Genomic DNA, 18,318 nt, shown 5'->3' with positions numbered 1-18,318 from the left:
AGAGGGGGTGCAGCGAAGGTTTACCAGAATGATTCCTGGGTTGGCAGGACTAAAGTATGAAGGAAGGTTGAATCGGTTAGGATTATTTTTGTTGAAGTTCAGAAGAGTGAAGGTAACCAACCAAATTCTAACTGGACCAGACAGGTTAAATGCAAGAAGGATGTTTCTAATGATAGGGGAGTCTAGAGCCATGAGTTACAAATGATATAAGAAAAAACATTTTGGACTCAGATAAGGAGAAATGTCTTCACGCAGATAGTGGTGAGGCTGTGGAATTTGTTACCACAGAAAGTGGTCAATGCTAAAACATTGAATGATTTCAAAAGGGAGTTGGATATAGTAGTTGGAGCTGAAGGGATCAAAAATGAGGATAAAGCAGCAGTCTTGAGTTGGATGAGCAGACTGAATGGCAGAGTAATCTCGAGGGCCGAATGGAGTTATCCTGTTCCTAATTTCCATGTTTTTCTTTTTTTTCTTTTTTTTTCTTTTTTTTCTCTTTTTTTCTTTTTTTTTTCCTTTTTATTTTAACCCCCACACTACCACCTAAGTGCGGTAGTGCTTATTTTTTCCATGTTTTTAGGTTGAGGCAGTGAGGGGAATGATTGGGCCTGGCACATCCAGTGTGTTGATCGACAGTAACGAGGGAGGGGGCGGGGTGAAGCTTGTGATTGACAGCGGAGGTGGGGAAACATATCCTTGACGTCACAACGCCGCCCCTGCAGCCGAGCACGGGAAGCCCCGTTTCACTGCAGTGACGTTGGCGTCAAGTGACTGAAGGAGGAGAAGAAGCGGCGGCGTCGACGGCGGCGGAGGAGGAGGTAGAGGAGAGCGAGAGACGAGCACGGGAAGCCCCGTTTCACTGCAGTGACGTTGGCGTCAAGTGACTGAAGGAGGAGAAGAAGCGGCGTCGACGGCGGCGGAGGAGGAGGTAGAGGAGAGTGAGAGAGAAAAATCACCGAGTGCCGAGAGTCTGAAGGGCGGCAGAGCCATCCCGAGAACCACCCGGCGAGGCAGCGAGTGAGCGGAGGGAGTCGCGGCTGGCTTTTTTTTTTCGGGGGGTTGGGTGGGTTCGCGTCGTGTCGGGGCGCGGCTCCGGGGCGTCGCTGCCGCTGCTCGAGTTGGTGCCGAGAGGCGGCGGCTGGAGGTAGGCCTCGTGGTGGGGGAGGGGCGGGCAGGGCGATTCGCCTCTGGCTGCACTGTTTCATCATTTAACTGTTTTCCTTTCTGGAACCTTCTCTTTCGGCACGAGCTCCCCACCCCCCACCCCACATGGCGTTTTTTTTTCCCCTATCCGCACCGACCGAGAACTTGATCAGATGTAAAATACTTTATCTTCAGGGCATTTGATTAATCGGGGCATTAACGGTGTCGAATTTTTCAAATCTGGTTTAGATTCTGATTGTGGCGCTGCCTTGTTGTTTTTTGAAAAAACACCCTCGCGGTTACTGGTGACTGATGGCGTCGTTGTATTTTTAGTAAACTCGGTTCGGTTGGTGCGCGATTTTATGTGAAAAACAAACTAAACCTTTTCTAGCTGGAAATAATATTCTTCAGCATTATACCGAGACGTTTTTTTTTGTTAACGAGCGAGCTTTCTCTATTGAGTTAAATAGCGATAAATTGTTTCTGCTGGTAGCAGAGATAACAAGATGATACAAATGTCAGATAATCACAAGATTAATGGGGCAGTAGAATTTTTTAAATATCGCATACAAGGAGAAATGCAGATGTTGGTAGTGATTTAGAATTACAGAATTTTCCGCCTCAAACTATTGAAGCATTATCTCGAAGTTCTTTAGAAGGCGTGTTTATAATTTAACTTGTACGTTCCTTACCTTGGGAAGCCTGGAAAAGCTGGCGTTGTATATTAATGTCGCTTTTAACGTCTTGAAGCAAGATGGACGCCAAGGTACAACAGAGTGTGCACTTTGTGCTAAAGGTTGCAAAGTCAATATGCAAATACCATTTTAAAATCCCTACCAGCTGCAAGTATTTTTTTTAAAAAGTGGAGTCTGAAGGTTGATATGCTATGAGGCTACCTCTTAATCACATTAGATGTTTGCAATAGGAGTTAAACTTTGCTTAACTAATGTATGCAGTTTATGGGGTCAGATGTTGAATTTGATAATGGTTTGAAAGCTGCAACAAGGAAATAATGATCCTTGATTTATAATTCAAATCACTGAACCAGTTCAGTGCCTAGAACATACGTTAGTGTTTACGCTCAATAACTGACCAATCTTTCATTGTTTTGCTTATGTGTAATCTGGCATCCAGAGCAGTCGCTAATTGTTTCCAACTTCTCAAGATCCTCCTTGTGTGAATATGCTGCCTTGCTTTCTCTAACTTTAGTGCTGGCAATTCCTTTAGGTTAACAGCTTGTCGTCTGAAGATTAGTAAATTTTAATTGTAGTTATTCAATGTGCAGGTCTGTTTATATGAATTTCTACTTAACATAATAAAGATGGAGCAGTTGAGGTTTGCTCTATGTTCTCTGTTAAGTACTGTGGAATTGCAATTGGGCAAGTTGCCAACCTGACCTTGAGTTGATTACAAGTTATTTGCACTTCATCTATTGAACTGTAGTGTCTCTTTCAGCTAGTGGTCATATACTGCCTTACTTGTAACTGGTAAGCTTTTACAGCAAGTCTGAGATTCTGGTTTTAACAGTGCAACATTATTACAATATTCTTTCAGGCTGTATAAAATCATTACAAAATGAACGGTTGCCGTGTGTTTATTGGTCGCCTGAGTCCTCAGGTGAGAGAACGTGATGTGGAAAAGTTCTTCAAAGGTTATGGACGTATCCGTGAAATTGACCTGAAGAGAGGCTTTGGGTTTGTGGTGAGTATGCTGCCACTTGTTGCAGATTCCTGGATTTTATCCTGTGACTTGATGTTTTAAAATAGTTTTTAATAAAATGTGGGATCACTTTTTAAAATTGTTACCAGTGATGTGTTTAAATTTTGAAATTGAAAGTTCCCTGTAATATCTGAGAAACATCTTGCTGTCCTTATATGGATGTAACCTCTAATTTCATATTGTTTTAATGTTCTTTCCTGATTTGGATAATTATGCATGGTGACAGCCTGACTGAGATCGAAAATTTTCATTTGAGGAAACTGCTGAAGTAGACTCTCTTCTACCATATTAAAACAGTTGTTCATTAGTAGATATTATTCTTTAATATATCAAGGTGATTTTACAAGTAGGTGGGAGGTTTCAGTTACTTAATTTCATTGTGATGGAGATGATGTTTTAGCCTTATCTTATTGTTTCTTCTCAAATAATTGACTGTGGGAAGTTTGCACGTTCTCTCCATGTCCATGGGTTTCCCAGGGTGCTACCGCTTCCTTCTGCAGTCACGTGCAAGTTAGTTGGATTGGCCATGCTAAATTGCCCATAATGTTCAGGGATGTGTAAGTTAGGTGCGTTGGCCACAGGAAATGCAGGGTTACAGACATAGCATAGGGATCTGGTTGGAATGCTCTTCAGAGGGTTGGTGTGGACTTGTTGGGCTGAATAGCCTGTTTCCACACCATGGATTCTATGCTGTTTCATTTGCAACCACACTTAAATGGCTGTTTCAGGTAAGTGGTGGTAGGCGTGATGAACTGAATCTCGTGGAGGGGTAACCGGCAGCATTCATGTTACAAATGAACTTTGCATGGCAGAAATATTACATACAAACTGATCTTACCCAGGCAGGTGTTCTGTGCTCAGAATATGCTTGTCGATTCAGCTCCTGAGGAACTGAAGAGAGATACTTTGCCAAGTTTGGTGTATTTGAATGATGTAGCCTAGTGTGAATTCCACTAAAGTTGATGCATTGTATCCAGTTTGAGAACTGACGACATAAGCCTTAAAACATTCTGATAAATTTCATTTTGCAACCAGATCCTCCTCTGTTGACTTTGTGTCAACTCTCATCCCAAATGTACCAAGTAAACAATCTGTCCGGGGCAACCATGTAGATAATTCGGTCTTGTTTTTGTTGGCACCATTCCATTGCTTGACCAACCATGTTAAGTGGTTGCTTTTGTGACAGGTACAGCGCATGGATATTTCATGGAAAAGGGACAGAAAACCTTCACCTCTATAAACACTATTTGTCATGACTTCAGTGTGTTTCTGAAGCATTTCGCTATCATAGAATTGCTACTGAAGTATAATGAATCATTCCTTATCCATTAGCTTTTATAATGAAATTTGGTCTATATTTTTATATTCTATTTGTAGAATTTGAAGTCAAATACAGCAGAGTTTCACTGATTCCCATTAGGTAGATGCTGCACTGTGCAGTTCTAACACTAGTTTTGGGTCAGGATCCTGGTGCACAAATTTCAGTGCTTCTGAGATGTCTTGTCTGCACTTTTTGCAGTAGTCAGACTTTATTTTGTGTAAACCATATGGTGAATAATCTAAACCTGAGGATACTTTACAAAGAAAGTAGGCATGCTAGAGATACTGTAGGAAGATGTGACCTTTTGAACCATGGGTTGTGGTTTAGCCGCACCAGGAACTGGGGCATTATGCCATCCCACCTGTAGCTATGTACTCTTGACCAGTTATAGCTCCTGATCTAGCTAAACGTTCCCTGTAGAATTGTGACCTTGAGATCTGCCTGATGACATTGAAGACTGGCATAGTGTGTTGAGTTAAAACAATCAATTGCATCCATATTTGCCCATTCACAATCACTAATAGTGACATCAGTTTCTGCCTTCCTTTTTGGTTCTGCTAGATTCTGTCACAATTTGGATCCTGTTGTCAATGTGCAAAAGGCAAGGTCGGAGTAACATTGAAATAAATGATACCATGGCACCCTTGCAGCAGCCAAACTAAAAAAATAATTTCCATAGCTAGAGTACTATCTGGTAGAATGTTTGTAGTTGACTTGACACTAGTTGCTAGGATATTATTGCAGGGGAGCAGCTCGTCCTCCTTCGTAAGATTGCGAATGAGGTGGTTTTTGTTCTTCCTTGGGATTTGGGTGACACTAACTAATCCAGTATTTCTTGTCCCTTCCTAGTTGTCCTTTAGGTGGTTGCAATGAGTTGCCTTGAACCATAGCAGTCCATGGGGATGTACACATACAGTGCTCTCAGGGAGAGAGTTCAGAGTTTTAAGTGCTGTTCTTCCCATGTTCCTGCTGCCATTTTGGGTGTTAAGCTCAGTTCATAACCCTTTGGTTAATTAAATGCTTGTATGGCTGTAGGAAAACTGGTTACTCGAATTGGGCTGTTAGGGGCTTGGAACATGCTTCTGTAATCTTCAGCTAATGCAACATCAGTTGCTCCAGATCTGGGGCAGTGGATGTTACCAGATATGGACTGGACTAACTGTTATACCACAAAGATATAAAATAATGGGTATTCCGAGTTGCTAATCCTTTTAGGGTTTACTCACTATCCATCAGGCCTATGTAGCAGTGTGGTGAATAATCCATTATCTGGATCATTGCAAGAATATAAACAGCACAATACCATCAAGATGGAGGATCTCTCTTGCCATTGCAGCACTTCCAATCTATATGGATGCATGGTAGCAGTTCATTTGAAAATCTTGTCCGACTGTCTGACCTTCCGCATCCAAGGACTCTGCAGCATAGGGAAGTGCCAGGGCATTCTAGCTTCTCTGTGAATTGAATGTTGTCCTAATCTAGATGAATAACCTTGGGTCATCACTTTGGAGCTCTCTCTGTAACCGCTCTAAGCATAATTATAAGGCCTGCAGTGGTTCTTTCCCAGATAACCAGTGCAAAACAATTAATGTAAATTTGCTGTGGTCTTCCAGGTACGTGTAACAAAACTTTAAAAATCTTGTCTGAGCTTCGAACACTTCAATTTATTTTTTAATACTATTAATGGTGCTGGAGAACGTGAAGTTCTTAATGCCAGTGTAATGCAGAAATGTAGGCGTTCTGAATATTTTAACTCATGATTCTTGTTTACCATGAGCATTAATGTGAAATGTTTGTTTTTATAACTTGAGTCCATGATGGCAATAAGCATTTACGTTCAGTGATTTTACTAATCATTTTTGAAAGTAAATTTCACTTCATCTGGATACAAACCTAGCATCAACAGTTTCAATGATTTGTCATGCCTAACGGAGAGTTGGCAATGATATGTAAATCAGCCTTGTCCATCTTTCCTTTCAGTGAATTTTCTTAAGTTTGAGATTTTAATGATTAGTCCTGACTGCTTTTGTGGTGATGCAAACAGTCTTAATTAGAATATGTAGTTAGATCTTTCTCTAATGTTACCCACTAAGACTATAACTTAAGACTAGATTGCAGCTGCATGTTCCTTTGGGGAAATGGAATTTCACTGCATGGTACAGCGGATTTTGATGTCAGTGGCAGTAAAAGGGCTATTAAACAGTCTGGGTCTTGGGTTGGTTAGTCATGTACGAAAGAAACAATGACAAAGCGTACTACTGTTTTCTGCAGTAAAGTTGTTCCCTGAATTAACAATGTTTTTTGACTTGTTCTCTGCCTGTGAATATTGCTTGTAATTTGTTGACTTTCAAAAATGATGACTCGAGTACAAAAAAGACAAGGCGGTGTATTCCCTTGTGAAGGATGTTTCTGAGCTGGTTATTTTCACAATGGCCCAGCTTCTGAATTTTTTATTTTTGGTCTCAGTAGAATTTGAGCTCCTCTCCCTTGGATTGACTCTGGTATGCAAGCTGTGATTTTGTGAAACCATTCATAAAATTATTTAACTTTTTTTAATAAATTGGATTCTTGCTATCCTTGTTTAGGAATTTGATGATGCCCGGGATGCTGATGATGCAGTTTATGAGCTGAATGGGAAGGAACTGTTCCGGGAGAGGTAGGTTTTTCAACAGTCAGAATAATCAATGCACGTATGATGTGGAGGAAGAGGAGGTTGAATCTTGTGCATATTCCATCAGCCTTCAACTCTTTAGGATTGTAGTAAATTTCAGCAAATTCCTCAATTTCATTATTCATGTTTGTAAGTCAAGGACAATGATTAAATGTTGGGGGTTGATTTTCATTAGTCCAAAAAAAGTTCATGTCTGTTATTCTTGATTAAATCTGAATTGGCTAAAAAGTGCAAGTGTATTTTGCACAGTGTTCTAATTCCAAGATCAGTAGTGAAAGATGTGAATCCTGTTTTATTAAAAATTTTCATGAAATTGCTACATGGGCAAAGCATGGGTTTTCAGTTGAAATTTCTAAAGTATGTGTTTACATTGAAGCTTCAGGGCTGATGAAGAGTCCTCTAAATTCAACTTTAGATTGCTCTCTCGGTGGACGTTGTCTGACCGGCTGTGATCTTGAGCATTTTTCTTCAGTATAAATACCAGCATCTGCAGTAATTTGTTCTTACTCATTGGTGTGGGATCGGGATCTTCCAATCTTTGTAGTTTTTGGACTTGATAACTTCAATAAATGAGCTCCTTCTAGGGGTCCCTCATTTTAGGAATGTAATTATTTCAAAATGCATGAGGACCTATCAAATTCTCGTTAAAAGGCATCCTTATTACTGTTGTACCTGATTTAAGAAACTTTATTTAACACATGCAAGAGAAAAGCCTGAAGCATTTGTGACCACCTTCAACCACAATACAAAGAAACAGCTGATGAAATTGGATACTGCACCAGCTATGTTCCCTGCCACTATTCAGAATAGTACTGAAGACTTGAGGTCCAAAACTGGCTTTGTCCTTAGCCAAACCATTTCAGTACAATATTTGCACTGGCATTTACCCACCAATGTGGAAAATTACCCAGCTATGTTTGGTCTTCTAAAAGCAGGGCAAATCCAAGTAGCCAGTTACAACCCTATTAAACTACTCTGATCATTAGCAAAGTGATAGGGTCATTGAGTGCTCATCAAGTGACTCATTCAGCAATAAGCTGCTCGCTACTCAATTTATCAGATTCACTCAGTTCATAATGACCTTGGTCCAAGTATGCACAGAAGAACTGAACTTGACGTGAGTGACAGTCTTTGACGACATGGTAGCATTTCACCAAGTGTAATGTCAAGGATTGTAGGAAAACTGAAGTCTGTGTAGATCAAGGGGATAATGTTCTAATGATTTGTCATGTCTAGTGCAAAGGAACATGCTTGTTAGTCAATCACTTTCAGTCCAGGCAATGGCACTGGAGGAGTTCCTTAGCATACGTTCTTGGGTCATCTGTTTTAGCAGCTTTGTCATTCACCTTCGCTCAGACATACGGTCACAAGTGTGCATGTTCACTGAATGCAAAATGTTCACTCTTCACTGCTTTTGGTAATGAGGCATTTCATGTTGATTTGAAGCCAGGCATTAAGGTGTGCGTCAGTAGTAGTAGATAACATTATGTGGCACAGTGAATATTTCACAAGGAAGAATCTAAACTTCTCCATGACATTGTCATTACAGCTGCCAAACCCGCAATGGCAACATCCTGGGTGTTGCCATTGACCAGAAACTCAGCTCAACTTAGCATGTAAATACTATGGTTGCGTGAACAGGTCAAAGCTAGAAGTTCTGCAGTACATAGCATTTTTCTGGACTCTCCAGATCTGTCTGCTGTTTACATGCACACATCAGGAGTGAGTTAAAATACATTCTACTTGTGTGAAGGCGTGCAGCTCCACCTGTTGAAGCTTGGCACAATTGAAGAAATGCAGCCTGTTTGAGAAATGCAGCCTGTTTGATCACCAATCCACTGGTTTGGACGTTCACTCCCTCTACCGCTGGTGTGCAGTGGCATTATGGTGCATCAATACAAGGTGAACTACAGTGATGCATGAAGGCTCTTGCAACAGCGTCTTCTAAATATGTGGGTTCTGCTTTTTGGAAGGGTAGAACCAGCAGGTGCAAGTTCTCCTCCACATCACATGCTTTCCTGACTAGGAAATATATCGTTGTACCTTCACTGTCACTGGGTCCAAATTCTGAACTCCCTTCATAACAGTACCTATAAGATCTGTAGTGGCACAAAACTGTCATTTTTCTCAAGGGGCATCTAAGAATGGGCAGTGAATGCAAGCTGACCCAGTGATTATCCGGGGACTGAATAAATGTTTGGTTTCGTTTTTAAGGATTCTGTTTGCAAAAGCTTATGTACTGTAAAATTTCAAGATTGTCTTGCCTGATTTGTGTGCAGTTTTGTTTTCTGAATTTCCTTTAATATTCTCTAGGATCACTGTGGAGCTTGCAAAAGCACCACCTCGGAGAGGAGGGGGCAGGTTTGGTGGAAGGTTTAACTATTACCGCCCCAGAAGTGAGCGAAGCAGTGGACTAAGGTAAATGGGATGGGTTGGGGAAAACTGGGTAAGGATAAAGAGGCTTAAATACAATAATTTATTAAACAAAATGTTGGGAGGTGTTTTAAATACTAATGGAGTAGTATTGCAGATTGTGTATTGGAATAGTACATTCACCACAACACTGGCACATATTTGTGCAATCAGCAGGGAGAACCTTGCCCAGAGTCTAGCTGACTGCTTTCCTATCCCTGTTCTCCGCCCCCCCCCTCCCCCATCTCAAAATACCCAAACATGGTGCAAATATACACTGTTGCATGCACATAGCTTCTCCTTCACATGTTCCCACACCCTGTAGCATTCTGCTTTAACAATCTACATGTCCCCTGCAAACTCATCCCTTGTTCTCTGCTGTTCTCCTCATGTTTGCCTTTTACCTTGAACTATCATGGCTGTCTTTTCTTCCTTTTCTCTCTTGTTCTGTCCTTTTCCTACCTCTGCGTGCTGTACATCTCGTAACGTATTGTCTTTCTGATGGAAGTTTATTGGTTTGAGAAATTCTGCTCTCCCTCTCTGTTGAAGCTTTGTTGAGTGCATCCAGCATTTTGAGCTTTGGATGATATTTGGAAGTTGAATTGCTATTTTCCCTTTCCCTCAACTTCAGAACTCGACAGTCTATTCAAACTGACCATTCTTCACCTTATGGACTTTCACTGCTATGCTGTGACCGGGCTGGGTTTTCTGTAGATTGATTTCCAGCAAGGTTGTGGGAGCTCAATCATTGACTCATAAATGGTTACAGCACAGAGCGAGTCCAACTGGCCCATCGGGTTAGTACTGACTCTTGCAAGAGTAAAACTGAAAATGTGTTGCTGGAAAAGCTCAGCAGGTCAGGCAGCATCCGAGGAGGAGGAGAATCAACATTTCGGGCATGAGCCCTTCTTCAGGAAAGGGCTCATGCCCGAAACATCTATTCTCCTGCTCCTTGGATGCTGCCTGACCTGCGCCTTTCCAGCAACACATTTTCAGCTCTGATCTCCAGCAGCTGCAGTCCTCACTTTCTCCTCTTGCAAGAGTAACAATGGTTCTCTTACCCTGTAGCCCAACAAGGCAAGAGTAACAATGGTTCTCTTACCCTGTAGCCCAACAAGTATTTTCCCTTGTATTCGTTATTCAATTCATTATGAAAGCCACTACTGAATCTGTCGTCCACACGGACTACAGATCCCCCGAATACCTCTGTCAAATCTCTACTTAACCTTTTAAAGGAAATTATCCCCAACTTCTCCAAATTGCTCTTGAAATTAAAGTTTCTTGTCCCTAGAACCATGCTTGAAAATTTTTTATGCTGCAACTTCAATGCCTTCTCATACTTCGGAAAGTGTCCAATTCTGAGCACCAGTTGAGGTGGAACCAACATGTTTTGTGAAGTTGGTTTTTAACCTCTGTGCCTATGTTTATAAAATCCAGGATTTCATATATGCTGCTTTTAGAAGCATTTTCTCAAACTGCCCTGCCAAGTTCGTGGTTTGTAGATGCTCACACCCAATCTTTTTGTTCCTGCCTATTATATTGCCTGTCCTGCACTCAACCAAGCTAAATCACTTTGTAATTCTGAACAATATATTTCACTAGCACGTGACTGCTCTTTCCACCGGCCTATGTCCTGAGTTTATCACTCTTCTGGCAGTTCACAAAACTTGAGTTGTATCATTTTGTGGTATTGAAATTATCCTTTGCGTCCAAATCTGAGAGATTTAATGTAGATCGCGAAATGCAGCGAAAGTAATACTGACCACATGAAATACCACTTATACTTTCTCCCTCCTAAGAAATCACCGTCTACTAGTATTCCCAGACACTCTACCAACTTCACCTGTGCTGTCCCTGATCCTTTTATTCCATAGATTTCAACTTTACTGTCAAGCTCACCAATGTGGCACTTCATCAAATGTCTTTTGGAGTCGGTGTGCATCACATCAACTGCATTAGCCTCATCAACCATTTTGTCTACTTAGTCACAATTTGATCTAAATGTCTGTTACGTAATGAGACAGTGTGCATCAGTTTGTCCTGTCCTGCATTATACTTTCTAAGAAGCTTTCTGCCACTCCAGTTAAACTGTCATTTACTGTAATTGTATCATTATTTATAATTTGTGGAAATATTGACAGATTATGGCCAATCATTCTGCAGTTGTTACCTTGCATCACCTCTGCTACTAGTGGCTTAGCCACTTCCCAGTACAGAGAACCTTTTGTAATGTATTCATGAATTTAGCCCATCTGATGTCTGAGCTACTTTGTCTTATGAATTGAGCAGGGTCTTCCTTGGTAGAGTGGAGCTATTAAAGCTTGCCACCACCTTAATGATGGATTATTAAATGAAGACCTTGGCTGCAACATCTGAGAGCACAAACCTTGATGGTTTTACCTGCCCCAATCCAGACCCTTGAGGCAGAGACTAGGGCCTGTATCTCCAGTGGAGGTAATGGATTCGACAGTGATTTAGAGTTGAGCCTCGACTGTTAGTTTTTTGTATCTTTCATGTTTGGCGATTAATATGCAGCAGTGTTGGTGATGCAGTTATTATATTTTGTTACTTGCAATAAGTTGCTACTTCTGAATTTTCAGATATGGACCTCCTGTTCGTACGGACTACCGTTTGATTGTGAAGAATCTATCTTCCCGTGTTAGCTGGCAGGTGGGTGCAGATATTCCAATGTTCCAAAAAAGTAAGAATTTACCAAACTTAATAAACTTAGATATGTGTGCTTACATGGACATGGGTCAAATGCACATGGGTCATAACTTCATAAATATAACCCATAGCCTGCTTTAACCTGCATGTTGACTGTTTATTTGTGTAAATATTGTATGGAAATTGGAATACATCTATCGAGACCACACTGGAATTTGATCAACGTTGACAGCTTAGACCATGTTTAATCCTGGTCTCTTAATGCTTGTTTTTCAAGCAAGAATCTCTCCCTTAAATTGTTCAGTGGACTTTGTATCTGTGGCTTCTGGAATGAGTGCTTACATTCCCTACATGAATTGCTTGGACACTTTCTCTGGATTTTTTTTAGTAAGGTGTTTATGACCAGAAGATCAGAAATTTGCTGCAAGATTTTGTTGACGTCTTTGATCGAGTGGCTTACGGCACCCTGATAAAGCATTCTATAGAATAGAGCTGGAATCTCATCCAAACTCCTGTGGCAGGATACTGATGACAGCAGAGGATTAGCCTAATCTACTTTGCTTGTGATAATGTGGTAAAGCACCATTTATACTGCGTCACCTATGTTTTCAGTTCATTTGCATAATTGTACCTTTGTCTCAAATGCTATCCTGCATATGGATGTCCATTTTCACAATCAGTGCACACAATTTGACGTCTTCCTATCTGCCACTTGGTATGTACGGTTTGTATTAAAATTGGCAATTAGACGTGAGATAATTGAGTCCGGATTTCGTCTTGATGCACCATATTAAGAGTAAGTTCCGAGGAATCTTCTGCTTTTCATTTCCCCCTGTGCTTTCTGTCCCACTTTGTTACCACCTTGTCCTCAGACTTCCCAGTAAATGTTTAATGGCTTGCACAACAGGAGAAATTTTGCTGTCTCTGAGAAGAGCATTCAAGGTATTGGTCACTTGGAGGGAATGCTTCCTGATGTCAGTCTGTGCTCTGCACCCAGACTTAGGCCCACTGTTCTGATTGTTGTGTTAACTGTATTCTGCCAGGTGGATGGTCCATTTTAAGAAAATAGTATATGGATAATACCCGCGCAGAATGTTGCATGATGTTTCTATTTTTGGGTTATTTTTGTGAAAGTATGATCTAGGGAGACACAAATTAAATATTGATGAAATCTAATGGTATTCTGCACCAATGTAATATGAATTGCCATTATATTTCTGATATAAAATATTAATGGAGAAGCCAATTTAACTGTGAATATAGACTGTATGTAAATCTGATGGCTTAATATTGTTTGATTGGAAATAAATGACTATTTGACTAAATTTGAAAACCTTTGTTTAGCAGCTTGTCGTGAGGTCATTCGCATTTTGACCAGGAGTTCCCTTTACTCGTGTTGTCGCGTCCGGTATCTGGAAAAGGTCCCGTGTTGACTAATTTGCCAGTCGGCTCCCACGATTATTCAGGCAGCTGGACGCGGGTTCTGGGTTGTACTGATCCTAGGGTCACCGATGGCATCGACACCTGTCGCATCCCCAGTCCTGGTGTAAGGAAAAAAAAACCGTGTCGATCTCGCTTGGAGGCTTGGCAGGAGATTGACTTGTGAGGTGTCCGAGCCTTCACACAACCCATGATTATTGGTGGTACTTTACCCAGGGTGGCAGGCACATTCGGTGCCACTGAGGGAGGGCCATGTCCCAAGAAGCTGTATCGAGAGGGTATTGTATTGAGTGGGTGCACCCATTGCTTAGATGCATCATATAGGGCATGGATGGTTGCCTAAAACTAATTGTTTGGGTAACCCAGCGCTAATTAAAATGTATTAACTTTTTAATGTGTTGAATAGGGATGTCATGATATTGTTCATATTACTACAATATTTATGCTTCCAGGGATCAATGGTCCCCTGATATGATCATTGCATGTCTTACTGATTTAGCGGCTATGTGGATTGAGGCAAAAGCTGGCATTAATTTCTACAGGAAACCAGTGAAGCACGTAGCATGAAGGAAATGGAAACAAAGTGCTTAGATCTCCCTTTCTAACCCTGACAAAGTTTAAATGAGTAAAGGTGGTTTGAAAATGCTACTAGTGATATTGAAAAAGTGCACAAAACGCAGCAGTAGTTTTCTTTGTAGACTGCTACTTCATTGACAAGTTTGGAAAGGGATTTTTCACTACTTCCCTTTTGTGACAATTGAATTTTTATAAGTGATTAAAGCTGTCACCAACCAAATTATTATTTTCCTTGTTTGGTTGAACATGAATCAAAAGAATCCTGGTGATTGTGGCAGTTATGAATAATACTTTTGAATTTTATTCAGACCATTGAGTTTTGAGTCCCGATTAATTGTAGCAATTTTTCCAACTTAGTCATCTTGGACAATACATAATGTGTGTGCTGGATTTTTTGTCTTCTGTTTTGGAAAATCGTTAAAGGAAGTTTAGGTCTAGTTTTGTTACCAGGCAGGTGTCAATTATTTAAACTGATGGGTAGAGCTCTGGGTAAGCTATAAGCGAGTGGTAAACACTACGTGCAACTGCTCACCCATGCTGTCATTTACTTAGTCAAAGTAAGCCCTATAGCATGACATCCCAATTCTGAGACTGTTGTAACTGATATGATTTTGCAGTGTAAGGTTTCTTTCTGGATTACGTCTGAAAGGATTTTCCTGTTTGTAGGATCTGAAGGACATCATGCGCCAGGCTGGTGAAGTGACCTTCACTGATGCTCACAGAGTCCATAATAATGAAGGGTAAGACAACAGTAAAAGCAATTGTAAGGAAAGTGGCAATCTGCTAGTTACCTTACCAATGTTTTCCATTGTGATCATGAACCTGAAATTTGACCAGTCAGGTATGAGCATCTGAATAGGCATCATCACTGTTACAATGTCATCCTGTGCACATTTAACGTAATCTGTTATACAAAAATGTTACAAACGCTTCATAATGACCCTGTCTGATATCAAATGGTGGTCAAATCTTTGGTCAGAATAGTAGATTTTTGGGAAGTGTTGGAAATGAATTTTTTAGTCATCAGTTTATTTCCCTGTGAGGAAGGTTGAGTCTGAAGGGGGGCTGAAAAAAAATCATCTTTCTGGAGTAGATTGTCCTTGAAATAAAACTGGTATAGTATAAGCTTGGATGTTCAGTGCAGTTGGATAGGACTCTCATCTTGTGCTGGTTCAGTCTAAGCGACCAGGGAGGAGAATAAAGTCATAAGCAAGGGTCTGGTATTTGTGACAACAGCTTTGGTGTTCCAATACCCATCTGGAGGAGATTATGCTTTATCAGAGCCTGAATGTTGAACAAGCAGTCTGACAGCATCAGGCAGTGTTGATGATGAGGGAGATGATGTCAGGGCAGATGTAAGAATTTTATCCATCTGGATTCTGCTGCAAGAAATGGGACTAAAGTGAATCTTTAGATTTTGAGGGTAACTGGGTGGGGAGAAGAGCCTATTATCTTCTGGCTTGCCACTTCTGATTGGGTAGGTTTGTGACAGTTATAGAGCTGTACAAGCATAGAAACAGACCATTGGAAGAATGAAATCAAAATTGGAGACCTAAGCATGGAGTTGAGGGAAATGACAAAGGTTGAAAAGATTTATGCTGAATTAAAACCATCACTTAACATTAAGCCGTAATAGTTTAAATTTTAATCTGAAGTGCTGTTAAATTTCACAACAGTTGTGCAAATAGAAATTTTCCTTGTTTCAAAGTTGTTGTTATCCCATATTACTGTCCTAATCTGGGCTTTTTTATTCCTAACAGTATTGTGGAGTTCGCCTCTTACAGTGATTTGAAAAATGCAATTGATAAACTGGATGGAAAAGAAATCAGTGGCCGGAGGGTCCAATTGATTGAGGAGCCAAGACGCCACAGGTATTCAGCAGTGCAGTAAAATGTAAATTTAGCCCCTGCTTAGCTGGATTTCTGTTTCTAAAATTGTTTTTGTTTTAAAAGGGTATGAGGGTGTAACTAAATGATGCTTCATTAGAGAACATTAATTTGTGGTGCTATGCAAGTCTGCAGATTGAGACTGGACACATTTCAGTGTCTGAAGAGCACATTCCTCATCAATCTAATAGAATCGACTTGAAAAATGAAGTGTCAAAATGTACACTGTTCAAAGTATTGCATCTTTAGTGGACCTAATTAATTCCACTGCTCTGCAGCTCTGATCTTTACTTCACTGTGGCAAAGTATTTTGCGTTAACTGCTTTTAAGTTTTGGTACTGAGGTAAAGTTATATTTGCTTTGTTCCATTTAGAATACAGAATTGACTTTCTGTATTATGTTTTCAAGAAGCTTAAATACAATTTTCTATGTCCTCTGCTGATCCTTTGGCTGGTATCACCCACCATTGGGTCACTCCATTGCTATTTTTTTGAAACATTGCAACAGTATAGTCAACTTGTAGTGGTCCCTCCGTGCATTTGGGAGAGCTGCAGTGCTGTAGCTTTGTTCCTTCTGCTCTAATAACATCAGTAGAAGAGTATTTGACAGTATGTATTATGAGACACTGGGGGGGGAATAGTGAATGTTCATGGGGAAGTTAGCTTATACATTGCTATCATTCCTTAGTTCTTGCTATGTCCTGTCCAGAGTTTACGATTATAAACCTGCTAAGTAATGAATTGTTCCTTACACTGTCTCCTTTGCTTTTTCAGGTCTTGGACACGATCCCGCTCTAGAAGCTCTTCAAGATCCCGCAGCTATAAGGGCTCTAGAAGCGCTTCAAGATCTGCAAGCCGCTCCCCAAGCCGTAGCAGGTCTCGTTCCCGGAGCAGGTCGCCCGCTCGTGATAGCAAGCGGCAGAGGAATGAATCGCGCTCACTGAGCCGTTCGCCTGAGGTCAAACGTCGTAGGAAACCAACCCAGTCGAGGTCGCGATCAAATTCTCCTGTTAAATCGACCCGTTCCTGGTCTGGTTCTCGGGAGCAGTCCCCTGTCAACAGTGCAGAGTAACCACCGTGTTGTAGAAGTGTTTTTATAATTTGCTAAAGATTTTCTATGAAATGTTGGCCTCATTTTGATTTTTTTTTCTGTCTGATGCTGGGTTTGGGGTTTAAGTACTTCGGTTTTTATTTCATGCAAACAATTCTAACTTTGAGCCCATTCAAATACAGACATCTGATTTAAAGTAATATATCGTTGAAAAGAAAGGCTTGATCATAATTTTGTCTAGTATTGTTTACCAGGCTGTACCATTGCTTCTGGTGGTGATCACTGGGACTTGTCTGAGGGGATTCAGTCACTTCACATTTCAATGTGTGGGATTGAGAGTTTCCCTAGCTGGAACAATCGGAGCGTCTAGACAATTTACATGAAGTATGGAGTTTCAAACAAGAATTATTTAGGGAAGATGACAGGTTTATAAAGCCCAAATTTGAGTGCCCCATTATAAAACCATTAAGTAACTAATTGAAATCTGTAGTTTGGTCACCTAACTAATTGGCCAGTCTGAGTCTTTTTGAAGTATGGTTCTAATGAAATGGATCTGTTGAAAGGTGAAAGTGCTTCCATTTATTGAGGAAACTGCTGAAAACCAAAAGTATTTTAACTCTCAAACTATCTGCATCTAAACTCGAATCAAGCCACTGTTTCACCAGCACAAACAACATTTAAAGCTTTGTACAAAATGGCTGAGCCTGTCGTCCTTTCCACAAGAGGGCGGAGGGGGTTAAAATATTCAAAATGTTTTACAGGAAACCTTTCCAGGTTGGGTCGGTTCTTTCTTTGAATTGCTACTGGTTCAGGGACAATTTTTAAAGTTTTTTTCCTTTTTTAGTTTTGTGTTTCATAAAGCAGTGGTTTAGTTCTTTTGGATTTTGTGCCAGACTAGCGCACAGTTGCATCCTGCCTTTAGAGAACCCTGCTGTACTTGCACTTGGAATTTGCTTTTAATGTGAAGCCCTGGGTTTGTGATTGCTGAGTTAGTTTGGCTTTCTTTAACCTGCACACCAAGTGGAGGGAGGCAGCTTGTGGGGTTGGCGGTGGAGTGTAGCAGGGGAAAAAAATGTATATATAGTTTTTGATTCACGTGTGTTAATAGTTCATGCTTTATTTGGTTCATTTCACATTGTTTTAAAATATATATAAATTTATATTTAACGTGACCCATCCTCTTAACTAGTTGCTAGAGAACCAACCTGGAATGTTGCTCTGCATTGGAATTTAAATGGAAGGAACAACAAATGTACACCAATTTAGATGTTTGTACTTAACAATTTTATACAGAAACTATATTGCCCAATGTTCCATGTACCTTTACTGTCTCCTGCTCGTTTAGTCTATTGTGTACTACATACAGGCTGTGTATCGCTATCATTCCTTGTAGCAAGAAATGGTACTGCATTAAAAATTAGTTACAAGTGTCA

General features: G+C 40.6%; 2 protein-coding genes across 2 annotated transcripts in view; one reads left to right on the top strand and one right to left on the bottom strand.

The window, feature by feature from the left end:
- Positions 1-1,854, bottom strand: part of ccdc97 (coiled-coil domain containing 97) — a 19,390-nt gene extending 17,536 nt beyond the window's left edge. The window contains exon 1 of the mRNA XM_043680759.1: positions 1,836-1,854. The gene's annotated coding sequence lies outside the window, so the exon portion shown is untranslated. The remainder of the gene's footprint in view (positions 1-1,835) is intronic.
- On the top strand, positions 867-18,318 carry LOC122542757 (serine/arginine-rich splicing factor 5-like). The gene is made up of 8 exons (XM_043680761.1): positions 867-1,017; positions 2,698-2,844; positions 6,769-6,839; positions 9,168-9,272; positions 11,867-11,936; positions 14,616-14,689; positions 15,710-15,820; positions 16,609-18,318. Exons 2-8 carry the CDS (start codon positions 2,719-2,721, stop codon positions 16,904-16,906), a joined length of 855 nt encoding a protein of 284 aa, XP_043536696.1. The 5' UTR covers positions 867-1,017; positions 2,698-2,718; the 3' UTR covers positions 16,907-18,318.

Source organism: Chiloscyllium plagiosum, chromosome 41 (genome assembly GCF_004010195.1).
Source record: "Chiloscyllium plagiosum isolate BGI_BamShark_2017 chromosome 41, ASM401019v2, whole genome shotgun sequence".
Classification (NCBI taxonomy): Eukaryota; Metazoa; Chordata; class Chondrichthyes; order Orectolobiformes; family Hemiscylliidae; genus Chiloscyllium; species Chiloscyllium plagiosum.
This window is presented reverse-complemented; position numbering and strand designations above follow the sequence as displayed.